General features: G+C 45.8%; 1 protein-coding gene across 6 annotated transcripts in view; it reads left to right on the forward strand.

The window, feature by feature from the left end:
• Positions 1-8,661: 8,661 nt before the first annotated feature.
• Positions 8,662-27,303, forward strand: part of IL15RA (interleukin 15 receptor subunit alpha) — a 44,882-nt gene continuing 26,240 nt past the window's right edge. For 3 of the 6 annotated variants that reach the window (XR_016039201.1, XM_055426946.2, XM_088844207.1), the window contains exon 1: positions 8,676-8,946. Coding sequence is in view for 5 of the 6 variants with exons in the window: in XM_055426946.2 (XP_055282921.2) it covers positions 8,853-8,946 (94 nt within the window). In the remaining variant the exon portion in view is untranslated. Of the gene's footprint in view, positions 8,947-27,303 lie in introns of all 6 variants that reach the window. The other 3 variants (XM_088844210.1, XM_088844208.1, XM_088844209.1) reach the window with 3 other exon arrangements.

The following is a 27,303-nucleotide window of genomic DNA, read 5'->3' on the forward strand; positions in this document are numbered from 1 at the left end:
CTGGGATCCTTAGAGACAAGGATGTTGGAGAATAAATAAACTGCAAGTACAGTTTTGTTTCTTCTGTTTTTCTTTCCTGCCACACTGAATGTCTTTCAGGATCTTAGTTCCCCAACCAGGGATTGAACCTGTGCCCCCTGCAGTGGAAGCGTGGAGTTCTAACCACTGGGCCACGAGCTAAGTCCCTTCTTTCTGCTTCTTAACCATGTCCCTCTATCCTCTTCTGGTCCACACAGTACCCAATGTGAAGTCTTCAGAATGCAGTGTCTTCCTTATGGACCATTTCATTTTTTCATTCTGGCTGACTTTAAGGTTTTCCCTATATCACTGATTTTCAGCAGTTTGACAAGGACATGCTATTTGTTTTTATTGGTATTTATCTTGACCGGGGTGCTTTCAGCTTCCTATATCTGGAGTTTGTTGTTTTTCATGCACTTTGGGAAAATCTCAGCTTTTATCTCTTCTTCCATCTTCCTCTCTTTCATCCTTCGAGGGCTCAGTAACATGTATGTAAGACTATCTTGTACTATCCTATGGCTCAGGGATGCTGTTATTTCTTGTCCCTTTTCACACCTTATGTTTCAGTGTGGATCATTTCTATTGATCTTTCCTCAAGCTCATTGGTTCTTTCCTCTGCTAATAAGTCTGTTGAGGAATTCTTCATATCTCATATCATTGTTTCATTAGTCTGCTAGGGCAGGCCTTATTTACAAATGCAGTCACCTTGAGGGGTTAGGGCTACAACAGATGAATCTGGGAGGAATTTAGCCCGTAAAAATGATGCTCATTTCCAGAATTTTGATTTAACTGTTTTCTAGTGTTCACTTTTCCCACTATGCCCTTTTAATACATTAGTCACAGTTATTTTTAAAGTTTTTGATAGTTTCCACATCTGCACCACCTCTGTGTCTGGTTCTGTTGACTGTTTTATCTCATGTCATCTTGATTTTGGGGTGTGGGATACCTTGTTATTTGGACTGAATGTTAAATTTTCTGTATACAAGAATAGTAGAGACTGAAGCAAAGAATATTTACATCCATAAATGGGCATGCATATTCTTCTATCAGGCAATTACAGCAACCCTCAATGTATCGCACTTTTTTTTTAACCTCTTTAAATAATTTTATTGAGGTATAATTTACATGCCAAAAAATCCACTCAATTTTACTTTTACAAAAGTACAATTAAATGACTTTAGTAAATTTACTGTCGTTGCACTTCATTTTTATTATGTTTTGCAGATAATGCATCTTCTTTCACAAACTGAAGGTTTGTGGCTACCCTGCAATCTGAGATTGGTCATAGACATAAGATTTTAAAATGTGTGAACTGAACTCATTTCAATAAAGTAATGTTTCTGATTTTTAGCATGGTGGAGGAAGCTGAGTGGTTGTCTGAATAAAAAGATTACTATATATTAGGTGTTGCAAAGCCTATAAATGGGTTTTCTTGGGCTTGTATGCTGTCCTGATCTTTTTCTAAAATAATAATCACTGCTTGCGAACCAGGAGTTATCACACAAGGACCTATATGTTGGACACACGGCTTTTAAAGCCTGCAAGAGCTTTCAGCTCACTTCCTGTCATGCCCACCAACCCTGCTGTCTGGCCATTGTGGGCGTTTATTTGGGCTTGAGATTCTGGGGTAAGTCATGAGTTTGCATTTTTAAAACCCTAAGGTTCTGTCACTTGCTTCCTTGGTTTTATCCTGAGTTATTCAGGGATGAACCAAAGAACAATGGAGAGAGCAGGAGGCTCATGAAGCTGGTCCTCCTCTTCAAGCCTCCTCACCGGAAGATGAGACAGGGAAGGAAGAAGAGACAGGATGATGGGCAGGTGTATTTCTGAAGATTAAGGAGGACGCCTCAGGGCAACTGGCCACGTGGTGCCCTTGAGGGGGTGAGGGACTGGAGGGGATTCTCACGGTGTAGCTGAAAATGAAACACGAAGGCGGTTCAGCTCGGGGTGGTTTGCTTCACGAGTTCAGCATCTCAGTTGGCTGTAATCTTGCTGTAGGAAGTGATGGCAGAAGCGGGAAGATTGGGCCCAGCTGTTGGGACTTCACCCAGGGTGGGGTTTCTATCCTCACCATCTGTTCATGGGGCCTCACTGTCCATCTTCTTGGGACTTTGGTGTGATGAGAGGAAAAGAAAAAAACAACTTCTGAGAAAAACAACTTTGTCTTTCTGAGTTGCTGCTGAGACATTGTACGCTGTGATAATCCTCCTCACACCCAGAGTCTGGACATCCGGATAAAGACTCAAATGGAGGATGCCACTCCAGGTTCCCACTTCGCTATTCTCCAGGCGCCTTTTAAAGTTACCGCTCACAGGGAAGCCTGTGAAAAATTAGTGACCTCCGCCCAAGGACTTCATGCGTAATGGATGCTTGCTCCCCTGCTCTCTGCCTTCTGCTCGCTGCGGCCTGGGTGGAGAATTGTCTGTCCTGGAGTCAGCTGGAGTCAGTTGTGCCCCGCTCCTCGCTTTTCGGATATGTGCTGCTGCTGCTAAGTCGCTTCAGTCGTGTCCAACTCTGTGCGACCCCATAGACGGCAGCCCACCAGGCTCCCCTGTCCCTGGGATTCTCCAGGCAAGAACACTGGAGTGGGTTGCCATTTCCTTCTCCAATGCATGAAAGTGAAAAGTGAAAGTGAAGTCGCTCAGTCGGGTCCAACTCTTAGCGACCCCGTGGACTGCAGCCCACCAGGCTCCTCCGCCCATGGTATTTTCCAGGCAAGAGTACTGGAGAGGGGTGCCATTGCCTTCTCCGTTTGGGATCTGTAAGTAATGATAAATCCTTGACTCTGCCTCCTTTGTGTGGATGCATTAAGACTTTGCCTTCAATCAAGAGGACCCTGTGGGTTTTACTTTCCCAAAGCTGGAGCTGGGATGCTGAGAAAGCACCCCGCCGACCCCACGAGGGTGGCAGGTGCTGCCCCCTTCAGCAGATCACTGCCTGCGTGTTCTTCCTCTGTTACAGCCGCTGGGCTCCTCCGGCTGTCTGGCCCCCACCTCGGCAGATGGCTCGACTTAGTGTCATAGATAATATGTCTCCCAACCCCTTTCCCACCCCTAAGTTGTACTTAACATTTCTAGCTGATAACTTTCTGTACAATCATCTAGGGTCGTTTACAAAGGACAGTGCATTATATATTACACATTGTGTGGCACATATGTAACACCTATCAAGTATTTGTTATATGTAGAGCACACAAAATGGTTTTATTAATTCATCTGATTCTCACGGCCACCCTATGGTGTGGATCTTATTATTACCACGTATGCAGAACTGGAGAGACTGTGGTTCAAAGTCAATTAAAAAGTAAAAGTTCCAAGACAAGTCAAGCAAAAATGAACACGCAGATACAGAGAACAGAATAGGGGTTACCAGAGGGGAAGGGGTAGCGGAGGGTAAAATGGATCAAGGGCATCAGCTGTATGGTGATGGAGGGAAAGTAACTTTTTGGTGGTGAGCACTCAGCAGGGTAGACAGAAGTTAAAATAAAACATTTTACAAATGAAACTTGCTATAAGTCTTGTCACCTCAATGAAAAGATCCAAAACAATGTTGAGTCAAAAAAAAAAAAAAGAAAGAAACTTCAAAGGGTTGTTAAACACACTCTCCTCTGACATGTTTAAATCTTTAAAATTCAAAGTCCATTCCATCACTCCATTTTTCAACTACAAAAGTGATTCAAGTATGGCTATGAGGCTACAAATGAATATAATTGTGATATCAAGAAATGGATTGGGGGACTTCTCTAGCAGTCCAGTGGTTAAGAATCTGACCTCCAGTGCAGGAGGCCTGGGTTCGATCCCTGGCCCAGGAACTAAAATCCCACACTCCAGGGGCAACTAAGCTCGAGTATCACCACTAGAGAGGAGCCTATGTGCTGCAACGAAGATGCTGTGTGTTGCAGCAGCGACCCGATGCAGCCAGAAAGAAAACGAAACAAGTAAATGAAAGGAATGGATTGGTCGCTTGGAGATTTCTGCTACTGAAGACTCATCACAGGGAAGAAACTAAGGGGTGATTTTCCCTGAGAGTGGATAGGGTTTTGTGTTCCAGAATCCGGGCTCTCCCAGAGAGCTGGGCTCTCCCAGGGATGCAGTTTACAGACTGTTTGATGTTTACTTGTCTAATTGATGGCTGGGTACCAGGGAGGTGGATCCACATAGGACTCTTCTGGACAAGGACCTCAGCTAATTGAGAGCATCTGCTGAGCTGCCCGTGAGGCTACACAAAATGGTGTATTGAGGGGAACGGAGGTGGAATCCTCAGAAGGGGTCAGAGAGGCCTGCTGAAACCGGAGGCTGGACCCTGGGTCTGGACAACGACTATCCAGAAATAACCAAAAAGTCAGAGGTGGCAGGCCTCTCCTCCAGTTTTCCTGAAAAAATCCGTGGGAAGGGAAGAGAGCCATTGCTTTTGGAGGGCTGTGGGGGGAGTCGTATCGGATCTTTGTTGATCTTGGCAAATGGAAGCTTGGGGCCAGATATGAAGACTTACAAAAATAGAAAATGTGGTATTTTTTATATTCTGAAGAGTGAGAAGCGATTCCCTCCTCTCACAACCAGCATTCGTCTTTCTGCTCTTCAGCAAGCCTCCTCTGCGCATGGCCTTGGTTTGTCTCGGTCCCTGTATCACAGTTTGCCGCTTGGTTTCCCCGGGCCCTCTACTGCTACGTGTCCGTACACTGACCCTACAGACTCCTCTCGCCTTAGCCCCTAAGTCAGCATCTCCCAAAATCTTGGTGAGCAGTGGAATGACCACCTCCAGTCTGGGGACCAGTCGTACCTAGTCCTTAAATAGCTCCCACATCTTTGTGCTGTCCTTCAAGAATCTGAGTGTGTCCATGCGACCCAACAATTCTGCTCCTCGGCACACACCCAAGGGGACTGAAAGCATAGATTCAGCCAAATCTGTGTGCTGGCTTATGAATAAACAAAATGTGGAATATCTAGTTAATGAAATATTATCTAGCCAAAAAAAAAATGAATAAAGTACTGAGACACCCTACAACACGGATGAACCTTGAAAAAATTATGGTGAGTGAAAGATAACAGACACAGAAGGACATACTGTATGGTCCCACTTATGTGAAAGATTCAGAATAGGCATATCCATAGGAAAAGAAAGATGCGAGGTTAGCAGGGACTGAGGAGAGGGGGAACTGGGAGGAACTCCGACAGGCGCTGGGTTTCTTTCTGGGATGATGGAAGTGTTCTGGAATTCATTACTGGTGATGGTTACACCATGTCCGGGGCTTCCCAGGCGGCAGTAGTGGTAAAGAACATGCCTGCCAATGCAGGAGATGTAAGAGACGTGGGTTCGATCCTGGGTCTGGAAGATCCCCTGGAGGAAGGCATGGCAACCCACTCCAGTATTCTTGCCTGGAGCATCCCACAGACAGAGGAGCCTGGTGGGCTACAGTCCACAGGGTCACACAGAGTCAGACACAACTGGAATGCCTTAGCACGCACGCATACAATGTCAAGAATAAGAACAAGTGAATTATACACAATAAAGTGGTGAATTTACTGCTATATGAATTACAGTTTACTTTAAAAATTTAAGATTCTTGGGACTTCCCTGGTGGTCCAGTGGCTAAAACTCTGAGCTCCCAGAGTTTAGGGCCCCCAGGTTCAACTCCTGGTCAAGGAACTATTAATAGATCCCACATGTCACAATAAAGGTCGAAGATCCTGCATACTGCAACTGAGACCTGGTACAACCAAATAAATAATTTTTTAAAATTAAGATTCTAAAGCAAGAAGGAGGCAGAGGAGGAGAAGGTGGGTGGGGAATAATCTATTAGCCTTGATCCATGGCCTCCTCTTCTGGGTGACCCAATCTGACCCATTACCCTTCTGTCTTGAGGGTCCACTGTCTACTCCTCCAGAGGAAGGGCTATGGCTGAAGACACTGTTACCAGGAATCACCTTTCCCGTTCCCACAGCCGTGTCCTCAGCCCTAGCTGTGCTCTGAGTGGCGGCTGACAACTGAGTTCCCCAGCCCTTAAGGGCCTCTGACTTGAAGGCCCTGGGACAAACCCCTACATAAGTCACCCTCGACGTGTGGATACCTCCGGACCCAGCTGTTCACTCCCTTTGGCCTAAAAAACAAGTCTTGGACTTTGTTCTCAGAAGTAAAGATACCATAGGGGCTTCCCTGCTGATTCAGTGGGTAAGAATCCACCCGCCAACGCAGGGGACACCAGTTCAATCACACGTCCCATGCGAGCCACGTGGGAGCCACAACTACCAAGCCCGTGATCTGGAACCCAGGGGGCAGAAACTATGAAGACCCCACAATGAGAAGCCGGCACACCGGAAATAAAGAGATGCCCCGCTCACCATCCCTAGAGAAAGCCCATTTAGCAATGAAGACTCAGTGTGGCCAGAAATTAAATAAATAAATAAAACAAATTAAAAAAATAAAAAGACACCCTCTTGTTTAGGTGGAAATGTGTCATCCTAGAAACATGCTGCAGTCCTAACTCCCAGTGACTCAGCATGTCACCACTTTGGAAACAGGATCTCTAAGAGGTCATCAAGAGAAAATGAGGTCGTTAGGATTAGGGTGCTTCCTGATCCATTACGACTGGTGTCTATAGAAGAGGGAGAAATTTGGACAGAGACAGGCACAGAGGGAGGGCAAGGTGGAGGCACAAAGGGAGTAACTGCAGTGACGCGCTGACAACCCAGGGACTCCAGAAGCTAGAAGGGCTGGGTAGGACAGTCCCCCAGCATCTTCCCAGAGAGCTGGGCCCCGGGGACACCTGGATCTGGGACTCCTGGCCTCCAGAACATCAGAGAATCACTTTCTGCTATAATCAAGCACCTAGTTCTTGAAACTTTGTTAAGGCAGCCCTAGCCAACCAACACAGATCCAAAAGCACAGGGCTGTCTGGGTGTGGATGGTGGAGCCCCACAGGTTTTAAAAAAGAAACCGTCAGCATTCCTCATTAAAAGTAACAAAGTACTGGCACAAGGCAACTTGAAGGGATCCCAAGGGAAAAGAGTGGACCTCTAGTGGTTACAAACTGTTTGATTCCACTTAGTTCAGTTCAGTCGCTCAGTCATGTCTGACTCTTTGCGACCCCATGAATCACAGCACGCCAGGCCTCCCTGTCCATCACCAACTCCCGGAGTTCACTCAAACTCATGTCCATCGAGTCGGTGATGCCATCCAGCCCTCTCATTCTCTGTCGTCCCCGTCTCCTCGCACCCCCAATCCCTCCCAGCATCAGACTCTTTTCCAGTGAGTCAACTTGTCTCATGAGGTGGCCAAAGTATTGGAGCTTAAGCCTTAGCATCAGTCCTTCCAATGAACACCCAGGATTGATCTCCTTTAGAATGGACTGGTTGGATCTCCTAGCAGTACAAGGGACTCTCAAGTCTTTTCCAACATCACAGTTCAACAGCATCAATTCTTCGGCGATCAGCTTTCTTCACAGTCCAACTCTCACATCCACACATGACCACTGGAAAAACCATAGCCTTGACTAGACGGACCTTGGTTGGCAAAGTAATGCTCTGCTTTTTAATATGCTAAGTTGGTCATAGCCCTCCTTCCAAGGAGTAAGCGTCTTAATTTCATGGCTGCAATCAGCATCCACAGTGATTTTGGAGCCCAACTAGGCCAGGGCTCAGGGGGAGGGTGCTAGTGACAAGTGCTCTCTGTCTTGACAGTGGCGGGCACAGACATCTTCATACATGACAAGACTGCCTAGAACTGAGTACACACCCTCCCCTGTGTCATGGAAAACGGACCCCTGAGTAAGGACTGTGGTTGGCATCAGTGACAGTTTACTGTGCCGAGTTATTCAGGATGTTAGTGCTTGGAGAATGGAGGAAGGTCCAGGTCAGAGACCCCGCCTCGGCCTCATTTCACTTCCCAAACGGGATTTTTGACTGTGCATAGGAAGCTTTCTCATAGCGCACCTGCTTCTCAGTACTGTCCAGCGTAACTGGAGATCCCAAGAAAGCAAGCTGCCTGCCCAGCAGCAGGATGGTAGGCTAGGCAAATTCTCTAACCCAGGAATAAGGCACAGAGGGGAATCACGGTCGGCCCTCTCTCCCAAGCCCCCTTCAAATAGTTGAAATGTTCTTGGGGAAGAAAGATGCAGCGAGGCTAAGAAGCGCCAGTGGCAGTGCCGGGAGTGGAGGAACGTTTGGTCAGGCGGCTCGGGCTGCGCGCCAGGTCTGGGCCTGGGCACACAGGGCAGGTGACCAAGTCAGCCGCGCTGGGCGACAGCCCAGTTGTCACCCAGCGTCACAGGCCCGGACCGGCGGGGCGCGGGGCCACTCGTTCGCCGGCAGCCGTCTAAGTCAGAGGGACAGCCGCAGACAAGCCAGGGGAGGTGACCGAGTGGAGCCGAAGCCAGGTGCGACGCCCACCGGCCGTGTTTACTGGAACCAGTCGGTTTCTCCCACTCCCTCTGCGCAGGGACACGCGACGGAATGAACCGCTGGGGTCACCAGGAGCTGGAGAGCTCAGCCGGCGAGGACTCCGGCCCTCCGCGGGGCACAGCCCGGGTCCCCGTCCCGGCGCGGCCGGCGGCGCTGCGGGGGTCTGGCGGCGGCGCGGGGGTCAGGGCGCCGCCGGGGTTTTTTCCAGAGGAGGGGGCGGGGATGCTGAGTCACGGAACTGTCACCGCTTCTCACCTCTCTCCAGCCCTCGGGGGCTAAAGCAAAAGCGAAAGCGAATGCGCCTCGCGGGGCGGCCGGTCCCGGAGCTGCGCCCGCCGCCTGCCCCAGGCCGTAGGCGTCTGAGCGCGCCGGCGGCGGGGCGTCCCGGCCGGGGCGAGCCCGGGTGGCGGCAGACGGGGGCGCGGCCGAAGTCCGGCCATGTCCGGGCGGCTCCGGGGCCGCGGGGCCGGCGCCCTCCCCGCGCTGGGGCTGCTGCTGCTGCTGCTGCTGCTCGGATCGCCGACCACGCCGGGTAGGGCGCGCGCGGCGGGCGGGCGGCCGGGCGTGGGGCGGCCCGGCACGAGGGTGCGCCCCGCGCGCCGGGGGCACGTGGAGGGACGCGGGGACCACGGGCTGCGGGCCCCGCTCGCCTGGCCACTCAAGGCAGGCAGCGAGTCGCCGGGCTTTTCATTCTACGTTTTCGCCAATTTCCGAGGCAAAGGGAAGAAGCCGGAGTGTACCGCACGGGCTCCAGTTGGGAGCTTTACAGCGATTTCGAGAAATGCGTGAGCCCCGCGAGGAAAGCGCTCAACAGCCGGCAGTCCCCGCGGGGGTCCCTCCCCTCGACCAAAGCAGGTTATGCGGGTGGGCGGCGGTACGATGGGGCATGGGCCGCGTGCGTCCCAGAGGAGAGTAAACGTTTCTGGAAGGTTGCACACCTGGGGGGCCTGGCAACAGCTGGGAAGTGTCAGCGTTAGGAAACCCTGAGGGCGCGCGGGGGTGCGAGCCGCAGTCCGGACCGCGCGCTTCCAGACAAACCGGGAAAAATGAAGTGGAAGGATGGCTGTGTGTGTGTGTGTGTTCAGGAGGAATTTAAGACACACAGCTGTCAACTCACTGGGCAGACTCGAGTGAGTGTCCTGCTGGTGGTGGGTTTTCGTCCCAAGATCTGCACAAGAGGGAGGAGAAAGCAGGGATGTGTCTGCGTTTATCCGCGTTGGCGCGCCTTAACCATTTTCCAGTCAGGGAGCTGCCAGAGTCTGATGAAAGCTACAAACCCTCTCCTCTGAAAAACACACGAATGCACAAACTTAACAAAACGTGCATATAGTTTTGGGGGCCATCCATGGACTCTCCAGAGGATAGTAATCCCGTGATCTGTCTGTGCACTTGTGTGTTTAAGACAGCACTCCTCATAACTTACACCTAGTCGGGTCAGTCTGCCCGTCCTCCATTCGAGGATCCATCCACAGTGGTGGCCGGCTGGCCTGCTGAGAATCCCCTAGCGCTTCTGGCTTTCCTGACGTTTTCTTCTCCTGAGACTATGTTTGGATCCCCCCCCCCCCCATATCTGAGAATCCGAGTTATGTGGGTGATGTGGTCCCGTTCCTCCCACCTGCCTAGCCAGTGTCCCGCTTGACCCGGGAGAGAGCCCTGGGGGGCAAGTCTACTGGACGATGTGAAAGTGAAATGCAGCCTTGGTCAGAACCCAGCTAAACCGAGAGCTATGTACCTCCCAGGGCAGAGCCGGCTGCAGGCAAGCTCCCTGAAGCTCTTCAGCTCCAGCAACTCTTTGACCTCACAGAGGCATGGCTTCTATCTCTTAGCTCCCGATGTTTTTCCTAAACAGCTCTCTCGGGGGACGGTTGACAGATACTAAACAGTGCACATATAAATCGCACAATTTGATAAGTTTAGAGGTAAACGTAAAGTCACAAAACCGTCACCACCATCAGGAGAGTAAATATAATCATCACTCTCAGAAGCTTCCTCATGTCCTGTGTTCCTTTAATAATCATCCTGAGAATTCTCCAGCCTTGTAACTTGTATCAAGCAGTCCATTCTTCTTTATTACTAACTGTTCTAATGCACGGATATTGTGGGTCTTTTATCCATCAACTTTGTTGCTGGATGTTTTGGGGGTTGTTTCTGGTTTTGACTATTAAATATAAAACTGTTATGATCATTTACATATAGGTTTTTGTGTGGACAGAGGTTTTCATTTCACTTGGGTAGAGAAAATGGCTAGGAGTGAATGGCTATATCACCTGACGTGTGTATGCTTACTGTTTAAAGTAACAGCCAATCTGTTTTCTAAAGTAATTGTACTCGTTTACATTCCCACCAGCAGTAGGTAAGAATTCCACTTCCTTGCCATCCTTGTTGGCACTTGGTATGGCCAGTCTTTTTTTTGTTAACTTTTAAATTTTTTTCCAGTTTTATTGAGGTATATGTAATTGATATATAATAGTGTGCAAGTTTAAGCTGTACAAAGGGCTTCCCAGTTGGCACAGTGATAAACAACCCACCTGCCAATGCAGGAGATGCTGGAGACACAGGTTTGATCCCTGGGTCAGAAAGATCCCCTGGAGGAGGGCATGGCTACCCACTCCAGCATTCTTGACTGGAGAATCCCATGGACAGAGGAGCCTGGTGGGTACAGTGCATGAGGTCACAGAGTTGGAACAACTGAGCAACCAACCACACAAAGTGTGCAAAGTGATGATCTGATATGTGTATATATTGTGAAATGATTACTGCAGTAAGATTAATACATTCATCATCAGCTCACATAGTTACCAAAAGAAAACAAATGTGTGTGTGTGATCAATCTTTCTCTTTAATCGTTCCCATTCTAGTAGATGTGTAGTTGTTTTTCACAGTTTTAATTTGCATTTTCCTAATAATTAATGATATTGAGCATCTCTTCTTGTGCTTCTTTGCCATCAATCTGTCTTCTTTTGGTAAAGTGTCTAGTTAAGCATTCTGCCTTTTAATAAGTTGAGTTATTGAATTATTATTGAGTTTTGAGAGTTTTTTATGTTTTCTGGGTATAAGTCCTTTATTGAATATATGATTTGCAAAAAAAACTTTCAGAGTCTGTGACTTCTCTTTTCATTTTCATAACAGTGTTTGATGAAGAGAAGACATTTTTAATTTTGATGAAATTCAGCTTATTAATTTGTTCTTTTGTATTGTGCTTTTAGTGTCATATCTAAGAAATATTTGCTTAAGTCAAGGTTACAAGGGTTTTCTTCTATGTTTACTTCTAGAAGTTTTATAGTTTAGATTTTATTGATGTCTGTGATTAATTTTGAATTAATTTTTCATATAATGTGAAATATGGATTGAAAATTTTGTATTTGTTTGGTTTTCCAAGCAAATGTGGCTATCCAATTTTTCCAGCACCGTTTGTTGAAAAGATGATCTCTGCTAAATTGCTCTTATACCTGTATTGGGCATCAGCTGTTTGTATATATTGGTTGCTGTAGACAAAACATCACTACATGAAAATCAATTACATTTCTATACATTCAGTTCAGTTCACTTCAGTTCAGTTCAGTCGCTCAGTCGTGTCTGACTCTCCGCGACCCCATGAATCACAGCACACCAGGCCTCCCTGTCCATCACCAACTCCCGGAGTTCACTCAAACTCATGTCCACAGAGTTGGTGATGCCATCCAGCCATCTCATCCTCTGTCGTCCCCTTCTCCTCCTGCCCCTAATCCCTCCCAGCATCAGAGTCTTTTCCAGCGAGTCAACTCTTCACATGAGGTGGCCAAAGTATTGCAGTTTCAGCTTTAGCATCAGTGCTTCCAATGAACACCCAGGATCGATCTCCCTTAGAATGGACTGGTTGGATTTCCTTGCGGTACAAGGGACTCTCAAGAGTCTTGCAATGAGTAATTGGAAACTGAATTTTTAAAATAAGCAATATCATTTGCAATAGCATGAGAAAGTTAGGGATAACTCTGACAAAAAAAAAATGAGAAAGACTGTACACTAAAAGCCACAAAGCACTCTTGAGAGAAAGTAAAGAAGATCTAAACAAATGGAGGTGTATCATGTTCATGGATTGGACAAATCAATACTGCTAAGGTATCAGTTCTCCCCAGATAAAAATTCCAGCAAGCTTTCTTAAAGAAAATGACAGACTGGTTTCTCAATCGAAACAGGAAATGCAAAAGATCTGGTACAATCAAACAGCTTTGAAAGACAGCTGAGCTGGAGGATCAGCACTTCTGATTTTAAGAGTTATAAAGTTGCAGTAATCAGGACAGTGTGCATGCTAAATGCTTCAGTTGTGTTCGACTCTTTGCAACTCCTTGGAATGAAGCATGCCAGGCTTTTCTGTCTGTGGGGTTTTCCAGGCAAGAACACTGGAGTGGACTGCCACGCCCTCCTCCAGGGATCGAACCCAGGTCTGCATTGGCAGGCGGGTTCTTTACTACTAACGCCGGCTGGCTAGCCGCCAGGACGTGTTCTACTGGTGTAAAAATGGATGAATAGCTAAGAGAACAAAGGGTACCTGATGTTTTTAGGTGAACTGAGAAGGTAAGTGGACACAGATGATTTGCTACTTGGCAGTATGATCCTGGTCGGGAATTATACAGAGCAGCTCCTTCCTTACAACTAGCTGGGTACATGATAGTTTCAGATCTGTTCCCGCTAGTTTTCGGTGCTAATAGACAAAGCGAGTTGCTGCCATCTGTTCTGATTCAGGAGGCCTGATCTGGAGGGGGAACCCATCATCATGGCTAGGCAGCTTCTTAAAGCTCCTCGTAACTCGTGAGGCTTCAGGTGATTTGCCCAAAGCAGCTGGAGACGACGATGATTTGTTTGAAGATGAATATCCCTGCTCACCAGCTTGGGTTTTGTTACGCAGGGTGCTGTGCTGGTGTGCTTAAGGGTGGTTGTACAACTTACGTCTTTAAACATTTTAAAATTAATAAGCCATTTTCCAGACATCTGGGGAGTTTTGCTAAAAACTTTTATCAAATCATTTTTATCTCATTTTTGCTTTGTGCTGCTACTGATAGCAAAAAAGTGATTCAAACTTAAATGTACAAAATATGGGATTTGTTGAAATCAACCTGAATGCCCAACAGTGGAGGACTGCATAAATATAATGGGGTTGCTTTCAAATAGTATGCATTGTATGATTCAGCCTTTACTAAAGATCTAGAGTCGAGAGATGATAGGTTGTGTGTGTGTGCATCTGTGTCTGTGTAGTTGCCTTTTCTTGTCTTTCTGATGTAATTTGCATTGCTTTTGCAATGAAAGGAAAAAAATAAAACTACAAAAGAAGTCACATAAAAAAGAGCTAGAATTTTGGAGTTTTTTCTAATTCATCTTTAATTAATTATAACCAATCTTGTTTGGCAATGTTTTTGTGGCTTTATAGATTTTGCAGGTTGCTCAAAATTGAGCTCTATAAAGTCACTGCATATAACTGCATTATATACATTTATTTTATAATCCTTTATGACTTGTTTAAATAATTCCTTATTGTTAGAGTTGTTGGTAGCCTTCTGTTACCTGCCAAAGGATGGATATTCAGGTTGTTTCAAAATCTCTGATATTCTAAACAGGATAAAGTAAAATAAGTTGGATGAAAATTAGCTATATAGAACAAATAAGGCAAGGGGAAAGCCCTCAAAGTATTTTTTAAATGGCAGAAACATTTGAGGATATTCTTTTTCAATAAAATCATCACTCCAGATAACTTGTATTGAGCTAGATCACTTCTACCAAACTGGTTTTACCCAGTAGCACATAACTAAGTAAATACATGTATAAAGTCCCCTAGTACATATTCTTGGAGTCATATCCATGTTACTTATTAAACATGATTGATGTTATTTGAATGTTTCTACTTGGAAAGATGATTTTCTTCTGCATAGTGGGAAGGTAATTAAGGTCTGAGTCCAGGGGGATATTACTGGAGCTGTATGATGGAAGAGTTGGACTTCTCTAGTGGCTCAGATGGTAAAGAATCCGCCTGCAATGTGGGAGACCCAGGTTTGATTCTTGCGTCAGGAAGATCCCCTGGAAGAGAACACAGCAACCCAATCCAGCATTCTTGCCTGGGAAATCCCATGGAGAGAGGAGCCTGGCAGGCTACAGTCCAAGGGGTCACAGAGTTGGGCATGACTAATGCAGTTTAGCATGCACGCACATGGTGGAAGGGTTACGCTTGTCAAGAGTATGGAGAATAAACTGTAGGTAAGAGGGTCTGGAGGCAGGAAGCTAAGCTGGAGGCTTTTGCAATAGTTCCAGTAAGTGGTGATGAAATCCTGAACCAAGGCGGTGTTGGTAAGGCGCGGTGGGGGTTGGGGGTGGGGGGGAGATTTCCTCCTGGGTCCTTCGAGTATAGAATGTATTTCATTCTTTCCCTTTTATTTGTCCTTCAACCTACAGCCACTCAAGTCTCCTAAGCTTTCAGAAGTCATAATTTAAGGACTTGAATGATGATGCGTCCACCTACCACACGAAAGGTAGACTGGGAGGCTCAGTTAAGGAGCCTGAGAGAGAAGAGAGTTGATGAGTTAAAGGCATGACCTGGGTGTAGTGGGTACTTACACTGAGTGCCCGGAGAAGGCAATGGCAAGCCACTCCAGTGCTCTTGCCTAGAAAATCCCATGGATGGAGGGGCCTGGTAGGCTGCAGTCCATGGGGTCGCTAAGAGTCAGACACGACTGAGCAACTTCACTTTCACACATTGGAGAAGGAAATGGCAACCCACTCCAGGGTTCTTGCCTGGAGAATCCCAGAGACGGGGGGGCCTGGTGGGCTTCCATCTATGGGGTCACACAGAGTCGGGCACAACTGAAGTGACTTAGCAGCAGCAGCACACTGAGTGCCAAGAGGAAAATGTGCGTTGGCTTGGCTGGCGCTTCAGCCAGAGTAAAGAGGGAAAATGGATTACTGAAAGCACAGAAAGGCTTTTATGCGTCAGCTCCATCAGTGTCACAATGAGCACGAGGGCAGATATCATATCCTGTACGTCTTGGGATCCCACCACAGTCAGCATGCTGTAGGCGTTTCAACAGCAGAATAAGAGGCAGAAAATACTGAAATGGATTCTGACTTTTCTTACAGAATGGGAGGAGCCTGCTACTCTTGAACTCTGGATTCGAGAGTAGGCCAGGGTTACTTACTCATGTTAGAAAAAAATCTGATTCACAGGTTCTGGGAAGTAGAAAGAGGCGTGGCCCTACACAAATATTTTGGTGACTTCATTTAAACAGTTGTTAGGACTTGTTATGAATATTTTTTGCCTCCTTAAGAGTTTTGAAAATCCAAGAATCTTACATTTTCTCCCATTTCCATTACTTCATCCATTCCATTCCGTAGATTCATGAGCTAAAAACTAACTTCAGAAAATACCCATCACATACTGGGCTTTGCTCCTGTAATAAGAGTCCCGGAGAACTGTATTCAGGAGCTTACAGTGTGTAAACAAGCTGAGATTTGCCTCACTGACTATCTAGAGAACAATGTTATGAGGAGAGAAAAGTATAATTGAAGCATCAAAAGGTGTGACTAGGGCCTCTGAAATGAAGATTATTGACACAATCAAATGTGTTACCTCCACAGCACTTGTGAGAGTCTAGCTTTGTAAAGTGAGTTACTGACCAATATGTGGTTGATTGGCTGCCCAGGTGGCTCAGTGGAAAGAATCTGCCTGCAATGTAGGAGACACAGGTTCGATCTCTGGGTTGGGAAGATCCCCTGGAGACAGGAATTCTTGCCTGGGAAATCCCATGGGCACAGGAGCCTGGCGGGCTACAGACCATGGGGTTGCAAAGAGTTTGACAGGACTGAGCGACTAAGCATGCATGCACACACACACACACCGTTCACAGTGGAAAGTAGACTTCCTTTTTCAGTAAAGTGACAGAGTAGACATTCTGAAAAATTCTGCTGGAAACAAAACACCTAGAAATGATTAATAATACATAGAAAACATCTATTAAAATCCATAGCCAATAAAATATGTAATCAGCTGTTTAAAGTAAAAATAATAATAATAATGTATTCTGGTGTTTATAAATAGAAGCAAAACGTTTGACAGAATAGCAAAAGGCTGGATGGAGAGAAATGAAAGTATGTTGTTCAGGGTTCTTATACTACACATGTGAAGTAGTATGATTTCACCTGTGGGTGAGCTGTGATAAGGTAAAGACGTATAGTACAGATCTGAAAGCAAACACTGCAATAATTCAACAAAGCGTTACATTTAGTAAGACAACACAGCAAATGAAATGGAATCATGAAATTTCTATGGAACCATCTGCATAGAAAAGTCCATGGAACCTACAAAAATGCTAATGGAATGAGTTGAGCAAAGTTGCAGAGTACACAATTTACAAACGTCAATATACAAAATACTAGCAACAATTAGAAACTGAAATAAACATAATGTCATTTGTGTTGTAGTAAACATATGAAGTACTTAGGGATACACTGACAAAAGATGTACAAAAATGATACACTGAAAACTAGAAAGCATTTCTGAGATAAATTACTGAAGACTTAAATAAATCAAGACAGACTATGTTTATGGGTATTGAGAAGACTCAGTACTATTAAGATGTCAGTTCTTCACCAACTTGATCTATAAATTTAACGCAATTCCAATCAAACTTTCAGCAGGTTTTTTTTTTCCAGTTAGAAATGGATATACTGATTCGATAACCCAGGAAAGGACCAAAGTCAACTTTGAAAATGATTAACAAAGTCAGAGGATTTACAGTACCTGACTTCAACAATAAAGCCACAGTAATCAAGACAGCAAGGTATTAGGTGTCTAGATGAAAAAACTGACAAATACATCAATGAAACAGAATGTCAAGTCCCTGAAGAAGCCCACGTATACTTGGTCCTGTACCCAGGACCAACGCCACTGGAGGCCCACTGCTGCTGCTGCTGCTGGAGGCGGAGGCGGAAGCTCTTACATGTACAAACGGCTGCCACGAAAGGAAAACGCAAGACAACTGAAAGCTGCAAGCCGGAGCGCCAGGCACAGCGGGCCTGCCTAAGCCTGAGGCTGGACCAGGACAAGAGTCAGCTTCCCCTGACCCCACCGCATCCAGGCAAGCGAAGGCCAAGTCACAAGCGCAGCCGTCAACTGCCCCGGGCGCGGTGGGCAGGAGTGTGGAGAGATAACCCCTGCGGTCTAGATAAACAGAAAAGGACACAAGATGAGGGTGGAGTAGGAACACTGAGAAAAAAAACCCTGCCACTCCAGCCCCCATTCGAAGCACTTGTTGTTGCTCGGTCACTACATGGTGTCTGACTGCAGCCCCATGGATTGCAGCACACAAGGATCCTCTGCCCTCCGTTATCTCCCAGAGTTTGCTCAAATTCACCCTAAGCACAAGAAAAGACTAAAAGAGGGCTTCCCTGGTGGCACAGTGGTAAAGAATTCACTTGCCAGTGCAGGAGACGCAGGTTCGATCCCTGCGCAGGAATATCCCACGTGCCACAGAGCAACTAAGTGTGTGTGCCACAACTCCTGAGCCTGTGCTCTGGAGCCTGGGAGCAGTAGCTGCTGAAACCTGTGTGCCCTGGAGCCATGCTCTGCAACAAGAGACGCCGCAGCAGTGAGAAGCCCGCACACAGCAGCTGGAGAAGAGACCCTGCTCACTGCAGCGAAGGCCCAGCACAGCCCCCGCCCCGCCCCGCCCCGCCCCACTGAAAAACCAAACCGGGGCAATTTGAAGCCAATGATATTCTGAAGGTAACCATAGCAACAACAAAATCTAAATCCAATTCAACAACTGGCTTGACTGACTCAGCCTTCTCCAATTAGAAGTGTCTACACTTTCAGGTGTAAATACTGTTTATCTCAGTTCGGCAAATATGGTTAAGCGTTCAATCAAAAACTGAGACTAACAAAAAAGTATGTCTCAACGTACTGTGTGTCTGTATGTCGCAACAAAAGAAAAGTCCCACTATGAAGTGAAAGTGAAGTTGCTCAGTCGTGTCCGACTCTTTGGGACCCCATGGACTATACCCTACCAGGCTCCTCCGTCCATGGGGTTTTCCAGGCAAGAGTACTGGAGTGGGTTGCTATTTCCTCCTCCAGGGGATCTTCCCGACACAGGGATCAAAAGCAATAAACAAGACTCACTGATGACCCAGAAATTGAAACTATCAGACTGGAAGTCAGAGCAACTATTGGGTTGGCCAAAAAGTTCCTTCAGGTTTTTTAAGTAAAAATAAAAGACACATTTTTAATTTTCACCAAGAACTTTCTTTTCTTTTTTTTCTTTTTTTCTTACCAAGAACTGTATTCAACAACGTATTCACTGTTTTGTTCCACTACCTTCTGCCATTTTTTTCAGGCAACTTCATAATTCCATCTTCCCAAAACTTTGTGTCTTTTTGAGCAAACAGCTGTTCCAAGTGCCTTAGATAGTCTTCGAGGGAATTGAAAGTTTTTCCATTAATTTGTAAAGACTGAAATAAATAAACATCTAAAGGTGCAGTGTCTGGTGTATATGGCAGATGAATCAGAACTTTCCAGTTAAGCTGCAACAGTTTTTGCCTGGGTGTCAAAGAAACATGCGATCTTGCATTATCCTGATGTATACGCATTTTCTGTTGACTAATTCTGGACGCTTTTTGTTGAGTTCTGCTTTCAGTTGGTCTAATTGGGAGCAGTATTTGTTGGAGTCAATCGTTCGGTTTTCCAGAAGGAGTTCATAGTAGAGGACTCCCTTCCAATCCCATCATAAACACAGCATCATCTTCTTTGGATGAAGACTGGTCTTTGGTGTGGTTGGTGGTGGTTCACGTCACCTGGCCCACTATCTTTTCCATTCTACATTATTGTACAGTGTCCACTTGTCATCACCTGTCACGATTTGTTTTAAAAATGGAAGAGATTACACTTAAGTGGAGAGTCGCATGTGGAAATACAGTCAAGAAGGTTTTTTTTTTTTTGCTTAACTTTGTGGAACCCAAACATCAAAGCGATGAATATAAACCTGGTGCACAGGATCTTCAACCCTTGGTTTGGATACTTTGAGTATGTCAGCAATCGCCTGCATGATATAACAAATTAATTGATTGTTCTCAGTTAATGTCTTAATTTGATTACTATCAACTTCAACTGGTCTACTCAACCATGGAGCATCACCCAGTGAGAAATCTCCAGCATGGAACTTTGCAAACCACCTTTGACATGTTCGATTAGTGACAGCATGGTCTCCGTACACTGCACAAATATTTTTCTGCATTGCAGCTGTGTTTTTACCTTTCCTGAAATAATAATGCACAATATGCCAAAAATGTTGCTTTTTTCTTCCATCTTCAATATTAAAATGGCTACATACAAATTCACCAATTTTGATAAGGTTTTTAAAATGTATGCTGATATGATAGTTGTCACAATACAATCTAACAAAATTGTCTCCAATGAAGTTAAAAACAACTAAGCTCTATGAGAGCCATCTTATGGAAAAAACCAAAGGAACCTTTTGGCTAGCTCAGTCTCATTAACATGTTGAAGGCTCAGATGAAAAAGATAGACGGCATTCATGAGTAAAGGGGGAATTTCAGCTGAGAAATGGAAATCATGAGAAAGTCTCAAATGGTAATGTTAGAAAAAAATTAAAAGCAATAGAGATGAAGCAAGCCTTTGACAAGCTTATTAGAGCACTTGACACAGCTAAGAAAAGAATCAGTAAACTTGAAGATAGGTCAGTACAAATTACTCTAACAGCAACACAAAGAGCAAACAAGAGAGGGAAAACAAAGAGACAGAACAGAATATCCAAGAGCTGTGGTACAGTAGGAAGTGGTTTAATATATGTGTAATCAGAACTCCAGAAACAAAAGAGAATGGAGCAGAAGACATATTTGAAGAGATAACAGTTGAAAATTTCTCCAAATTGATAAAAGACATTCAATTACAGATCCAGGAAGCTGAGAGAACACCAAGCAGAATAAATGCCACCCCCTTGAAATAATCTCATGCTGCTGCTGCTGCTAAGTCACTTCAGTCGTGTCCGACTCTTTGCGACCCCATAGACGGCAGCCCACCAGGCTCCCCCGTCCCTGGGATTCTCCAGGCAAGAACACTGGGGTGGGTTGCCATTTACTGCTGGAAAATAAGGAGAAAAAATCGTGATCTAAGGAATAAAGATACATTATATACAAAGGAACAAAGAAAGCAGGGTCTTAAAGAGAGATTTGTGCACCTATGATCATAGCAACATTACTCACAGTAAGTAAATCGTGGAAGCAACACAAGTGTCCATCAGTGGATGAATGACAATCAAAATGTGGTCTATACATACAGTGCAATATTTAGCCTTAAAAAGGAAGAAGGTTTTGAAATATGCTACAATATTGATTATACTAAATGAAATAGGGTGTTAGTCACTCAGTCGTGTCTGACCCTTTGTTACACCGTGGACTGTAGCCCACCAGGCTCCTCTGGCCATGGAATTCTCCAGGCAAGAATACTGGAGTGGGTTGCCATGCCCTCCTCCAAGGGCTCTTCCCCATCTAGGGATCAAACCCAGGTCTCCTGCACTGCAGGCAGATTCTTTACCATCTGAGCCACCAGGGAAGCCCTTTAAGTGAAATAAGCTGGTCATAAAAAGATAGGTACAGCTTTGAGCACACTGCCTTTGCAATTCTGAGGAAATGGACTGGTCCTGAGAATCACTGTGTGTATGGTGTTTGGGGTGAGGCAGCGGTTCTGAGTCTCCTCCCTTCTAAGGTTTCAGAACAACCTCTGGAGAGACTCGGCACTTGACTCTGACATTACAGACTCTCCCAAGGCCGAGACATCAATGGTGTCAGCTCCAGAGACCAGACTTGACATAAGGAAGGAAACCAGCTAAATACACTCTTGCCAACTAAATTCCGTCTTTGCTGAGCCCTCTCCCATCTTCTGTATTCTCTGGAGTTACTCCTCTGTGATTGGAGAGACCGTCCAGCTGTCAGTAATGTACCCTGAGAGGTCCAAAGGTCCAAGGTCCATTCAGGCTCCCACAGAAGGAAGGAACACTTTATCACAGAACAAAGTCTAGTGTTTTTATGGGACTCTCCATGCTGGTCATGGTCAAATGTCTACAGGGTTGAGTTTTACGGTCATTCCTCTCCACTCAACCCACCCCTCCACTTCTAAATACTTCCCCAGCTTTGTTCATATATAGCAAAGCCCCACAGGTACAGATTTAGGATTTTGGTAGCAAAAATCTGAGATTTAATTTAAGATTTTGTGTTGTAGTACTGTCAAGCTTGATACATACAAACACACCCACAGAACATTTTTAAGCTGGAGGTGGGGGAGAATTAGATCCAATGAAAAAGTATTAGAACAGAAATTCAGAAGGGCATGAAAGGTTTTTGCGGAATGACACAAAGACACTGGGATTCTTGGCCTCCGGAGGAGAATTCAATCCGGGGCCAGAGACAAGGCTTGATCGCTCAGAGCTTTTGTATAATAAAGTTTTATTAAAGTATAAAGGAGAGAGAAAGCTTCTGACATAGGCATCAGAAGGGGTCAAAAGAGTACCCACTTGCTAGTCTTCAGCTGGATGTTATATAGTCACTAGCAGTTTGTTAATGAAAGAAAGGAATGTCTTAAAACTCAGAATGGCACCAGGCCCCTCACCCATAAGATGCATTTTGGGATAATCTTGGCACCATCCTGAGCCATAAAATGACACATTTTTGGATGATCTTGGCACCATCCCGAGCCATAAAATGATTAACTTGAATTTTGTAGAAGGGCAGATTACCATACAAATAGTTTTGTTTACATAGATTAGGGCAACAATATCTGAGTATAACATACTGGTTTGTCAAGTAGGTTCTGAGCCATTTGGTGGAACCGACCTGAAGACAGAGTCTGGGGTAAATACCTAGTACATTAACATAGCTTAAGACCAACATTTCCATAAGAAAAATGCATGGGTTAACTCAAGATTTGAGAATAGTTAACTTCAGGTGAAACCAGGTGTCATTATGGCAACACAGTATTTTAAGAGAAACTTCCTTTTAAATTTGTATAGAGAAGAAAAAAATATCGCTAGTTTGTTTCCTCCAGCTGCTTAAGAGAGATAAAAATGTCTGACACTTGCATCCTATTTCCTCCGTTTGGAGACCCCTGGCCTTCCTGCCTGTTACTCTCTCAGGCACACCAGGAAAAACCTGTAAAAGAAATCCTCACTGATGGAACCAAGAGCATGACCTGAAAAAGTATGAACAAGCAGTTTTCATGGTGAAAAGTAACTTGCTGTGATGCCGAGGCCCTTCTGCACCTGTGAATAGCAGAGGGCATGGTCCCTGGGCCAGCAGCATCGATCGTCATCACCTGGAGCTTGTTAGGGTTGGGGTTAGGACGTGAGATGCTTGGCTCCTGCCCGGGAGCTGCTGACCCAGGAGTTCCAAGAAGAGGGCGCAGCACCCTGTGATGTCACAGGCCCTCCAGACGGTTCTGGTGCACATCTGAGAAGCACTCACAAGAGGGTAGAAGGGGAAGGGAAAGGCAGTAAGGAGCAGAGCTGACGAGGCAGAGCAAGGTCTCCAGTGTGGCCCTGATGGAGACGAACACTCCCATCAGGGACAACGTAGCACTCTTGGCTGCAGCCTGCGAGCTGCAACTAAAAGATCCCACCTGCTGCAGCTAAGACCCGGAGCAGGGCTTCCCTGGTGGCTCAGTGGCAAAGAATCTGCCTGCCAGTGCCAGAGGCTTGGTTTTGACCCCTGATCCGGGAAGCTCCCGTATTCTGCAGAGCAACTAAGCCTGCGCGCCACGACAATTGAGCTTGTGCTCTGGAGCTGCCAACTGCTGAAGCTCTCGCTCCCAAGGGCAACGAAAGAGGCCACGAGCACTGCACCTAGAGTAGCCCCCGCTCGCCACGACCAGAGACAAGCCCATGCAGCCACAATGACCCAGCACAGCCAAGAATAAGGAAATAGCATGATCAAATTTTAAAAAAGACCCAGAGCAGCGAAATAAATAAATATTTAAAAAAAAAGACCAAGTGTAGAAAGAGTGGAAGCGCCACTACCGGCCCGCAGGGAAATGAGGGAGGACTCTAAAAGGTATGGAGAGAGGACAGGTAATGAGGGGCCGGCAGCAGCAAGGAAATCACAGTGAGGGAAACAATCAGAGATTTTCCTGACCTAAAGGTAATCGTGGTCTGAGCCAGAGAGGGCTCGCAGAGTTTCCTTCAAGAGGAAATCTCAAGGAAAGGGCCCCAGGCCCCACTCAGCTAATGTTTATTTGGATGCTTACTTATTTTTTATCTTTATTTATTCTGATACAACCTCAAACTCACCAGGAAGTTGTAAAGACAGTACAAAGACCTTCTGAATACCTTTTACCCAGCTTTGCCAACTGTTTATATTTTGCCCCATTTTCTTCTTTTCAAATGTATGGATATGCTTTGTCGGTTCTTAATTGCGGCGTGCCACATTGTGGCGCACAGGCTCTCTAGTTGTGGCACATGGACTTCTATGCTCCATGGCATGTGCGATCTTAGTTCCCCGGCCGGGGATCAAACCCATGTCCCCTGCACTGCAAAGCAGATTCCTGACCACTGGACCACCATTTTATTTACTTTATTTATTTATTGCTGACCACTGGACCACCTTTTTATTTATTGTATTTATTTATTCCTGACCACTGGACCACCATTTTATTTATTGTATTTATTTATTTATCTCTAAATATATGTACATTTGCATATTTATATTACATGTACATCTTCTTCTGAAGCATCTAAACTGTTTGCCACATTATGCTTGAAATATTTATGCCTAAATATTTCAATGTAAATTTCCTAAGAACACATTTTCTTACATACCTTCCTAAAACACAGCACTCTTACCAGATCACGGTATGACTATCAAAATTAGGACATTTAATCTCGACATAATAATATTATCTATTACGAGGTCCATTTTTTCAAATTTCGTCAGTTGTCCCATTAATGTCCTTCTAGCTCTTTTCTTCCTAACTCTGGATCTAATCTAGGACCACGTGTAACATTTAGTTATCATATCTCTTTAACCTGTTTCAGTCTGGGACATTCTGTGTGTTTCCTCATGGTTAGATTCAGGTTATGGATTTGGGGGAGGGAGACCACAGATGTGATCCTGAGTCCTTGGCAGTGAATCAGATCAGGAGGCATATGACAGCTGCATATCCCCATGTTGGGGATATTCCTTCTTTGTATTTAATATTTGTTTATTTGACCACACCAGGTCTTAGTTGCAGCATGCAGGATGTAGTTCCCCGACCAGGGGTTGAACCTAGGCCCCCTGCACTGGGGATGCAGTGTCACAGCCACTAGACCACCGGGGGAAGTCCCTGTGATGTCATGTCTGATCACTTGGTTCAGGTGGCAGTTGTCAGCTTTCTTCAAGGTAGTTACCATTTTCCCTGTTGTAACTAGTAACCAACTGTGGGAAGATACTCTGAGACTCTGTATCGGTCAGGACGGTGGTCCTAAGGATCTAAGAGGAACAGAACCACCTTGTGCTGTTGTGGGAGCCGGTTACTGTCTAGGTGAGCTGTCCTTTCTGCATCTAAAGCCGGAGCCTCCAGGTCATGGTCTGGTGGGAAGATGGACGTAAACCAGGGGGAAGCAGGAGCCCCCTGGGAGCCAAGAGGCAGAGCTGGAACCCATGTGGGTCCTTCATCTTCCCTCTGAGACTCCAGCTTCCACAAGGGGTGCTCCTCATCCTGGAGTTGGACGCACCTGGCCCAAAGGTGGGAGAAGCTGCGGCAAAGGGTCACAGGGCTGGAGGAGCTGCTTGGCCGCCCATGGGGGCCGTAGATGAGTGACAGCGGGAGCTGCCAGGGCAGCCATCTCCCAAGTGCAAAGAAACAGGAGCGCTCCTTCCGTGCTGCCAGGGCACTCACACACATCTTTACTGTGGCACAGGTTAACTATGCATCTAAGGTGAAGTCAGGCCACCGTGGAGAAGACTGCCTATTCACTGAAGCCTGCCCCAAACTTAGAATTATTACATATGCCACAAACTTAGGTACTTATACATGCAATAAACTGTCCCACCCACATAGCAGGCAGCTCTGCAGAATGACACACTGGCACGGTGTCCTTACACTGTGGCAGTGATTCTTTGTGGCTCTTACTGACACGGTTGCCATGCATGGCCTTAACTTTTTAAATGCCCTCGAGTGGCAGGGCAAATGTTTTATTTCAGAGTGCCACAAACACTCAGAGTTGAAACCCACTACCCTAAATGGAGGAAAGGATTTCCAGATTTAGAAGTAGGACGATTTGCTGACTCACAATATCAAATCTGAAAAAAAAGGTGACCAAGGAAAGATCAATAGACTCAAAACATGATTTGAAATTGGAATCCGTGGATGAAGCTGAACTTGAGCACTGCAAGGTGAATAAAAATGTTTGGGAAGGGATTCAGGTGAGCAAGATGCAATCCAGACATCAGAGGGAGAGCATGGAGGAGGAAGGAAGTACACCTGAACAGCCAGACTGCTTCTCCCATGAACTCTGTTCACACAGTTAATAGGGAAAAAAAATTTTTTTTGAAAACTGGTACATTAAATAATGACTATCTTATGATCTCATTGAAAAGGGAAAGAAAATGCTGTGTCTGTCATAGAATCACTGTGAGTGAAGAGAGCATTGTCTGCATCAGGATGGAGTGATAAAGGACAGCAAGCTGGATATTATAGTTTTAAGAATGTAATATTAGGGACCTCTCTTGTGGTCCAGTGGCTAAGGCTTCATGCTCCTTGATTGGGGAACTAGATGCTATATGTGGCTACTGAGACCCAGTGCACCCTAAATAAGTAAATAAATATTTTAAAAATCTAATATTAGATGTCGATGGGGTTTTAAAAGAAGAGTCAGGGTTGGATTAAGCATGAAAACCAGTCTATTTTCCCTTCTGAGACTAGGAAGACCAAAGTAAAGCCTGGAGTGACTAACCCACTGGACTCAGGTGTGCTCAGGTGTGTTCGGGTATGAGGATGTTGACACCTTGGCAATACACCCTGAAGCAGGAGGGGAGGGTCTGACAGCTGATCTAGTGGTGGCTGGCCTGTCTGCAGACTGCTGAGCACTTGATAGTAGACTGTCCCAACCACACTCTGAATTTGGAACTTGCTCCCTCTGATCTGATCTCTAAAGAAGCCCTCCTAGCCAGCAGGATGTGGCAAAAGGGGTTCAGGAGGTGGTGACCCTGAGAGGTGAGTGCGTGTCCCACTGATTCTGGCAGTGATTCTCTGACATCTGCACCTACGCTAGCAGCTGGGGAGTGTGGAAACCCAGAGGGCGCTTTCTGGAGGAGAAGATGGGCAAGCCCTGGGCAGAAGTTCAGGCGGGAAAGCAGAAAGCTAGGGCTCCATGCAGAGGCGGCCTGGTGTTATAGTAAAAGCAATGAACATGCAACGTGTGGTTTAGCTCTCCTTTGTCCTGTGATTTCTGACTTCCTGTGGTGGGGTGTTTTTAAATCCCATCCCCCACTTTTTTATTATGAAGTATTTCATGTATTTAAAACAGTATACATACACACGGCTGATATTCTGCCGGTCCTCATCATTGGTGTGGCTTTTGATCTGTGGCCAGTGGTCACCCCACTGGGTCCTGGTTAATGCCAGCAGCTATTCTGATTGTTCGCTGTCTTGTTAGGAGCCCTAACATCTGAGTAGCCAGGATAGGCCTGAGACCTTGCTTAGGCCTAAGTTTTGATTTCCTGGAGAGAGGGTGGAGGCTAAGTCCACAGAAACTCCTCCCTAAGAAGATCCCGCCGGCGCCAAAAATTAAGAAACTCCTCCCTAGAAAAGTCCCGCCGGCGCCAAAAGTCGAGCCAATCAGAGTAAAAAGGGAAATCCCCCAGAAAAACCCCGCGCGCATATAAA

This window comes from Moschus berezovskii, chromosome 15, assembly GCF_049115385.1.
Source record: "Moschus berezovskii isolate FMDL1 chromosome 15, NW_MosBer_1.0, whole genome shotgun sequence".
NCBI classification, from domain to species: domain Eukaryota; kingdom Metazoa; phylum Chordata; class Mammalia; order Artiodactyla; family Moschidae; genus Moschus; species Moschus berezovskii.